General features: G+C 41.6%; 1 protein-coding gene and 1 pseudogene across 1 annotated transcript in view; both read right to left on the minus strand.

The window, feature by feature from the left end:
- The window catches only part of NTN4 (netrin 4), a 92,886-nt gene extending 89,742 nt beyond the window's left edge, over positions 1-3,144 (minus strand). Inside the window, exon 1 of the mRNA XM_036237250.1 lies at positions 2,656-3,144. Within this exon, the coding sequence (XP_036093143.1) occupies positions 2,656-2,710 (55 nt within the window). The 5' untranslated portion in view covers positions 2,711-3,144. The remainder of the gene's footprint in view (positions 1-2,655) is intronic.
- A 5,636-nt stretch (positions 3,145-8,780) lies between these two features.
- On the minus strand, positions 8,781-8,899 carry LOC118614147 (annotated as a pseudogene).
- Between the last annotated feature and the right edge of the window lie 325 nt (positions 8,900-9,224).

The raw sequence follows: 9,224 nt of genomic DNA on the forward strand, positions 1-9,224 counted from the left end.
ACTTACACTGCGTGTGTGTATGCTAGCGTGAGTGTTCACATGTGTGTGCACACATTTCATGTTCACATGTGTGTGCACACATTTCATGTTTAGATGAAAATTCACATGAAAGAAAATGAAATCACTTCCAGCAAAGGGCAAGAGGAAGGAAAATGGTAACATCGGAGTTAAGATAATGGGCCTAAACCTTTTCTAGTGCTTTGCTTTCTAAATTTGAAATATACATTTTTTTTGGATGTCATAATACCAAAGCACAATGTTTTTGAGATCACCCAACTTAATCTTTCAAATATATTTTGAGTCATTAGCTTTATGTAACATATTTATAAGAATATATTAAGAAGGAAATGTAGAATTTACTATATTTTAAAGCAAAATATGAAGGGACACATTCCCTAAGAAAAGCAATATGAGGTATTCAATAAATGTTCGATGGGATCTCGTTTAGGGAGGAAAAGCTAGAGACCGTGGGAGCTGAGATGTACAACATCTATTTTTAATATTAAGTAAATGTAACTAAGAAAAAAATCCTTTAAATTGCCAAATGGCAGAAAAGCTTATTTGATATGCTCTTTGCCTCTTGAGTGCTTCTACCTATGACAGGTTATATAGTAGCTACCTGTTTGCTTAACAAGAGAATGTTTACAGTCTGGTTGCCGCTAATAGCACCTTTAAACATAATCTGTGAACTAACACACCTCTTAAAGAAACATGTGCTTCCAGCCAAACAAAGGTCCAGCCAACAGACCTTAATGTTTCAAAATTACTTAAAATGATAAACATTATCCACTTATTAACATCCTGGCTATATAATACAATCCTTTAATTTGGGTTTCTTGGATACCTGAAGCAAAATCATCTATTTTAGAAGTTAAAACAGATAGGGAAAGAAAAGGAAGTCAAACCCCAAATTCTACATAATTGAATGTTTCTGCTTCTTGAGAGGGAGCACCTATGAACTGTGATCATTGTACTGTTGGAGAAGCCAAATGACAGCTTAGACTAAAACAGAGACATTTCATACACTGCTGATCATCAGCTCCACACAGCCTTTGCAACCAAAAGAAAGGGATTCCTTAGGCATATGTTTTAAATGTCACATTCAAGTGTGCATTATGCCTGGACTCTATTTTCCACTGTTCTGATTAGTTGGCGCAACAATTGCTTGTGGCCAGGATCACCCAAACACACAATGTGCTATGACTCACCTGTAAAGTATTTCAGGGAAAATCATATACTGCCCGTACAAGTATTTTTGACTTGAAACATTTGGCTTGTGATATTTATTTACAACCTCTTGATTGCTTGCATGTTTTTGCCACAACATGGTTCGAAAAGGGAAAGGTTTAGTAAAGTTCACTTTATGATTGGGGGAGCATGCATAAGTCCACACAGGGATGCATTAAGTAGGAAGAACTAAAGTAAAATCTTAGACCTTTAACAGCTCACTGGGGAAAGTTCTGAATAATTTCAAATGCCCCTAAACTAATAAGACGTCCAGAAAAGCTTGGAGCCAGATAAATATAAAGGGTGGGCAAAACACTTGGAGATTCTTAAAGAAGCGATCGCCAAGTGTGGCGAGGATGCTTCTGAGTCTGATTGGTTTGGGATGCAGACTCTAAAGCCTGGCTTTTGCCGCATGCCAGCGTCTCTGGGGACAGAGTGGAAGAAGCCGAAGGGAAGGAAGAAGCGATGCTCTCTATCCACGAGTCTGTCTCCCCAGCTCACACTCCCCTTTCTGAAGCAAGCGAGAGGTTCGAGAGACCGGATGGCCGGAGGGTCCCTCTCTTTCCCCCTCACAAACTGAGGTGCTTTACAGCCAGCTGAAACCAGGTGACCCTCGAGAGTGCGGGAGAGGAGTAGAAGGCGCCCCCGAATTTAGAAAAGGCGAGCTAGGAGCGAGTGGCCAAGGGCAGCCCAAGAAAACCGAGATGAAAGCGGGAGCGAGAGCGCAGCCGACGACGCCTCGGTCGGTAGCCCAGTTACCGAGACAGGGCACAGACCCGCCTCCGACCTCCCGCGGAGCCTCGGCCAGGGTACCAATTCCCCAGGGGCGGCCAGCCAGCTCTGTGCGACCCAGGTTGTTCACCACCTACCGTCTCAGCCCCCGGTCTCACTGCGTTCCGGCCACTGCCCCGATGAGAGGGCATCACTCCGCCCCCAGGTGTCCCTACCTGGCTCCCTAGTCCCCAACATGAGGTCGAGGACGACGGCAATCGCGCTCAACGAGAGACCGGCCCTGGCCCACGCGCGCCCAGGGTCGCTGGGCCACCCCTCCCCATCATTCCTCAGGCCATGAAGTGCCGGGGGATGGCGAGCTTGGTCCTTTGTTCCCTCACAAAGTGGAAAGGCAGTTTTATACTAGCCCAAACCGAGCAAGAAACCAAGGTCGCGGTATCTCCGGCAGGGCGCACCCAGGATATCAGGTTATCCAAGGGCATATGTATCGCAGTTGCAAAAAAAAAAAAAAAAAAAATCAATAGCATTTTAAATTGAGGAGACCAGGGAAAGGAGGCGGAACATGGCCACTCATTTCATCCTCCCGAGCTGAGCTCGGCGCTCCCAGCCCGCAACCCCCTGCACCCCCGAGTCCCTAGCCGGAGAGCAGAAGGAGAGAGGGAAGGCGGGTGGGGGCCAGGCCGAGTCACCACCCACCTGCGGCCACCGCGGAGCAGCCCCAGAACAGCAGCAGCCGCGCGCAGCTCCCCATGGCCGGGAGGAGCCGGGAGGACCCGGGCCGGGCGGGTGCGGGAGGGAGCCGAGCCCTCTCGGCTGTGGGCTGAAGCGCCAACAGTCCTTGGTAGGAACCCGGGCTCTTTATTTCTTCTCCTCCTGGGGCGCCAGGCACAGTCAGTGGGCGCCAGCGGCCGGGAGCCGCGGGCAGGGGTCGCGCGGGGCGGTGGGGTGACCCTCGCGCACCGGCCTGGAGGGGCCCGGGCACCGCGGGGGCGGCGGGAGCCCCAGGACCATAGCCGGCCTGGCCGCGCTGCCCGCGAGAGCGCTCCGGCGGGCTCCTGCGCCGCTAGCCTGGGGCTCGGCGCCCGCAGCAGCTGCTGAACTTTGCGAGACCTTTCACTTCCCGGCCGCTGCCGCCGCCGCCGCCTCCTGGGCGTCCTCCTCGGCTTTTTCCACCTCCTCTGGCTGCCGCGTCTCGGTCCCGTCCTTCTCCATGGGCAGTTCCATGGGATGCATTTTTATTGCACCGACACCGCGGCGCTCCGGTGCCAGCCCTCCTCCCCTCGCACCTCCACCCCTTCCTCCCGCCCGCCCCCCGCGCTCGCTTGACAGTCCGGGCGGTGCAGCCCGCGCCGCCGGATCGCCACCGCCGCCCTGGGAGGGATCCCCTCACCCGCCCGCCGCCCCCGCTGCCCCACTGCCAGCGGCTGCCGCCCGCAGCACGCCCCGCGCGCGACCGTCACCTCGGCCCCCAGCTTCCCTCGCCGCCCTCCCGGCGCTTGCCCTGCATCTCCCAGCGTGACCCCCCTGGTGCCCTCCAGCACCCACAGGCCTCCTCGGGGAAGCAGTCTCCCACCTTCTCCCGGAACATTCCAGAGAGCAGTTGACTCCCTCTTGATCAGGTCAGGGCATGCCAAGGGGCTTAAAAAACCGCGAAACAGGCCAGCGCCTACTTCTCGCATCTCCCAGCAAAATAGCCCTCCGTCTCTCAGCACCCCCGCCACCCTTACTCCAGGAGTCTCGCGACCCGGGAAAGGAACCCCCCACCAACCCAGCCCGGGGTCACGGGTATCCGAGAGTGCACTGATTGCTAAGTGGCGCTCGCTGCTTCTCTGCCGCCTTTGGGGGGCTGCGGGAGGATATATCGGCTAAACAATCAATACTTAACTTTATCCGATACTTTATCAAAACTTGATCAATACTTAACTTTATCCATTGTGATGTAAAAGGTATTCCCTACTTCAAACTCAAGGTGCTAAAAGAAAAGGGTCACAGGATTAGCTAGTGGGCAGTTTAAGAACATCGTTGTCTAAAGACAGGGAGGGCCATGACAAAGAGCACGTCCTCGGCCCCTCCAAGCACTCTCACTCTACAGAGTTGCGCTGTGCTGTGAAACGATGTTGTTGTGAAATAGTTATGGGGAATAGTTTAATAGCAACCACCAGCAACGAATTGTGGATCGAAGTGCTCAAGGCTGCTGTTTATGGAGGGAGATTAAATAGCACCTGAGCCCGGGACTTTTGCAAGCTCCATGAAAAAATAGTTCTATGTACATATCCAGGTAAATTGGCAAAATTAAGTAGCAAGCAATTTTGTATTGCAGTGTTCACTTTGTGCCTTTGAATATTTTCCAAAAAATTAACTACTTTACAGGTATCATTCAGTTGTGTGTGTTAGCGATGAGGACAATTCAAAGCTTTGGGGCACATGTAGATATTATTCATCATGACTCATCTGGGGTTAAATAGGAAGTTTGTATCTCCAGGAGGAACTAGGGTGAGGTCAGCATCATCCATTTAAGAGACATTAAAATTATTCTTCTAATCAACACTGGGAAGTGGCAAATGATAGGGGACAGAAATTTGTATAACACTCTAGAAAATAAAACCTTTGAGTTTTCAAATGTTGGCAATGTTAGGTCTTTCTTCATATCTTATAGATATGCTCCCAATGGAGTCACTGAAACACCTCTCTAGATTATTCTTTTTACCAAACAAATGATAGGAAATCATTTCCTTAATGGTAAAGCAGTCTTTTATACTTAGTTTATATAAAATGTTATTATAGTTTTCTTATGTTCTCTATTATTCCTCTCCCCACCCCCAATTTTTAAAAACTTTTAAATTTATGTTTGGCTTGACTAGACTGGTTTATGATTTTTTAAAAGTTATTTTTATTTTTCAGTTATAGTTGGCATACAATATTATATTAGTTTCAGGTGTACTACATAGTACTTAGACTATTCGTAATTCTTAACTGAGAACACCTACGAGGTATACAGTAAATTTTTACCTTTTTGACCGAGTTATGTTAAAACTATTGCTATGTACTAAGAACAGGGATTACAAAAAAAAAAAAAAGTGAAATTAGAATGATTCCCCATATTCTAAACAAATCTGTACCTTCCTACCAATACTTTATGTATGAAGCACCTCAGGAGAGAAAAGTAATTAGATTCTAATCAGTTTCTAATCGATTTCATTTAGTTATATAGTCTAATTTAGTTCTAAATTCTAATTTAACTTAATTCTACTTTAGTTATGAATTCTATTTTCATTTTGAAGAATCTGTCCAGGAAAAGTTTACCTATATAAGGAAGATCTTGCTCAGTGGTGCATATGTCATTGCCTATGATTGTTTTTGAAAATTTCAGTAATGGGTTTATAATTATTTTTTTAACTTTATGAATTAGTAGGAAGCTTAACAAACCTGTGGAATTTCAAAACCAAGCTTCTAGAAGGACATAATTGACAAATTAAATCTAGAATACTCCTGAGAACTTGGAAGAAAACTAAAAGGGCCTTTAAGAACTAAAATAGATGGAAAAAAAGTTGATGTACCAAAAACCTTATTCATGGGAGAGCTCTTTAGGTCTTCACTTAAATAATTCATGAAATGTTAATAAGTTTGGTTAAGCTGTCTCCTTGGGCCACAGCACATTATAATTAGCAAATTAGAATGGAGTGGGATATCTTTGAAACAAGGAATGAGTTGAGGCAACCTGATAATAAGAAAGATGAGAGAACTATAAAAAATAGCTATAAGGACAAAAACTCACAGCAGGCCGAGGCCTTTTAGTGCAGAGGCAAAGCACCAAAAGGCTATAAAGCTGTCACTCTATTATAACTTACTATGATAAGTGAAGTTCCTAATGGGTCATAGGATATTCACCATCAGAAGGGACATTAGGGATCCTTGAGCCCAACTTCTCACCCTGTCAGGAGCCTTTTCCACAAAATCTCTGTTCAATGGTCATCTAGTTTCTGTTCTAGAAATCTCAGTAAATGAAAGCCTCAAAAGCAGCCCTTGTCATTTTTGGTGCCCTTTTTTTTTTTTTTTTCAATTGTGACATTCCTCTTCTTAAAATTCTACCTATGTTTGCAGTTTAGTCATCTGCAACTAAACAGAATAGGTCCAATTTCTTTCTTTCAAAGATTTTTAAAAGTTAAATTTATCAGGGTGACGTTGGTTAATAACATTAGATAAGTTTCAAGTGTATAATTCTATATGTAATCTATATATTGCATTGTATACTCACCACCCAGAAGTCTAGTCTCCTTCCGTCACCATATATTTGACCCCCTAGCCCTCTTCATCCTCTCCTACCCTCTTCCCCTCTGGTAACCAACCTTCTATTTTCTGTGTTTATGTGTTTGTTTGTTTTGTTTTCTCATTTGTTGCTTTCTGGTTTAGATTCCACATATGAGTGAGATCATATGATTCTTGTTTTTTTTCTGTCTGACTTATTTCATTTAGCATGATACTTTCAAGATCCATCCACGTGTCACAAATGACAGTATTTCATTATTTCGCATGGCTGAATAGTATTCCATTGTGTGTATATATATATATATATATATATATATATATATATATATATATATACCGCATCTGCTTTATCCAGTCATCCATTGGAAGACACTTGTGATGTTTCCATGTCTTGGTTACCATGTATAATGCTATAGGTATGCAAAGATTTGAAGTCATGTTTTATTGCTTCTCTTAACCATTCTCTTCTCCAAGTGTTTGTTTAATCACCTACATGGCATGATTTCCAAACCTTTCACCATCTTAACCACTCCTTTTCAGATACACTACAGTTTGTCAATGTTGCTTTCTTACTGTGTGTCTAGAACTCAACTCCAGGTTTGTCTGGATTGGTGTGGAATAAAACAGAACTAGTATTCCCTTAACTTAGGCCTACGATTAGTTTTCCATAGCCTAAAAATGTATTAGCAGCTTTGTGATGTTGGCTGATAGAATGTTTGAAGCAAACTAAAATCCCCTTTTCATATATTAATGTCTTAAAGAGTCATTAATGAAAAGTAAAATATATTTTGTTCAACCAAAAGGAAAGAGTTCCATTAAAACACATTGCAGGTAGTAAGCATTCAATAAATATTAAATTTACAGGACAAAAATCAACAAAGTCAAATTGTAAAATTCAAAAAGTGATTAAAATTTAAAAAATTATTAGTTCTGAATGGGACTAAGTATTTTCTGAAAAAAAAAAAAACTTCTATGGAAATTTTGACTCTTCAACAACACTGTATACGCATTGTTTACTATATATTTCCAAGGAAAGGAAGAACTTTGATAGCAATTTTTTTTAATATACCTAGAATCTTTCCTCCATGGAACTATAAATAATATCTCATTTATCCTCAAAGCATCAATGTGTGGGAAGGAACAGGAATAGAGCTCACTTAAAGAGAAAGAAAGTGATGTGAAAGATGTAAGTGCCAAACTTAAATCATTCAATAACTACACACTGGAGATAGAACACAGGTTTCTAGATTTATTTATTTATTTATTTTTGAAAAATCATTGCTTATTTATCAATTTTCTACAAATACTATCTTATCTCTCTTCGAACTAGAAAACTATTGGGAGAGAAAGAAATGGAGAATTGTTTCCTTTGAAATAACCCTATATTTAGTTTTCTACCTGGTCTATGTCCGTTAAATGCCCTTTAAAAACATCATCTTGGGAATTTCCTTAAGCTTTAATCTAAGCCTTCTGCCACTGGCACTGTTTCTCATTTCATGTGCTTCCTGGCTACAGCTGCTCATTCCTAGGAAGGGAGTGAAAGCTATTGAAAAATACATGTGCTCTTCCAAGAAGGTAAGCAGTACTTTCCTTTAAAAAAAAAAAACAAAAAACTACACATGCTCTCTCATGTTTAAATTAATTATATGGAACCCAGGAAGTTTAAATAAACAAGAAACAATTTTGTTGTTTTTACAGAGATAGCTATTCGAGGTGGCAATGTATTGACGCAAATTTTAAACACTTTCTCTTCGGTACAGCTCTTTGTTAAAACTTTGTATGTATATTGCTATTTCTGACATTGATGAAAAGATGCTTGGAATCAAATGACCACTTTTCTTAAATGTAGGAAAATAGATAAAGGAACAATTACTAAAGGCCTCATAAGGACAGAAGAACAGTAAACAATATGAATGATTGGTTTTATTTATCGATGTCTTTTATATAGTGGTGTTGAGGTTAGGATCATGGACTATGAGGTCTGACTCCCCAGGTTTGAATCCTGTCTCTGCCAGCTACTAGCTGTGTGACTGTGGGAAAGTTATTTAGCCTCTTGGTGCAGTTATTTCCTTATCTGCCATATAGGAATAATAATGGTACCCAATTAACAAGGTTATTATGAATATTAAATGAGTTAATATTTATAAAGTGGTAGAAAAGAGCGAGACACACATGAAGCACTTTAAGTTTTATTAAATATATAAAATAGTGAAATACAAATCCATCATGTACATAAAATCTGTTTTGGTCTGCTGGGGGATCATTTTGTATATGTGTGATTCTTTCCATTTCTATTTTACCTTTTAACATTTTTATTTATTTTTAAATTAGAGATAACATACAATATTAGTTTAAGGTGTACAAAATAGTGATTTGATATTTATATACCCATCTGCTATCATATGAAGTTATTATTTTATTATTGACTATATTCCCTATCTTGTATAGTATATCCCTATGATTTATTTTTTTAAAATTGGTTTTATTACATTGATGCATTCTTAGCCACCTTTCTTTCTTTCTTATTATTTTTAATTTTTAATTTTTTTTATTAATGCCTACAGCACCTGGTCTTCCTAGGTGGTCTCCTATCCAAGTACTAACCAGGCCCGACCCTGCTTAGCTTCCGAGATCAGATGAGATTAGGCACATTCAGGGTGGCATGGCCACAGACCAAAATTTATTTTTTTAAGTGAAAATTTGTACATCTTAATCTGCTTTAACTATTTTTACCATCCTCCCAACTCCTCCCCTTTGGCATCCATCAATTTTTTCTCTATGTCTGAGTCTATTTCTGTTTTGTTTTGTTTGTTCATTTGTTTTATTTTTTAGATTCCGCATGTAAGTAAAATCATATAGTATTTGTCTTCCCTGGAATTTCAGCTTCAGTTGTACATAGATATTTAATAGTCAGAAGCTAAATCGTTGTCCTGGCTTAATTTTAAATGCTGCTGTACATCTATAAAAGGCACTACCTGGGAGATGAAAGGAAGAAGCAA

The sequence above is a fragment of the Rousettus aegyptiacus genome, unplaced genomic scaffold (genome assembly GCF_014176215.1).
Source record: "Rousettus aegyptiacus isolate mRouAeg1 unplaced genomic scaffold, mRouAeg1.p scaffold_m13_p_2, whole genome shotgun sequence".
NCBI classification, from domain to species: Eukaryota; Metazoa; Chordata; class Mammalia; order Chiroptera; family Pteropodidae; genus Rousettus; species Rousettus aegyptiacus.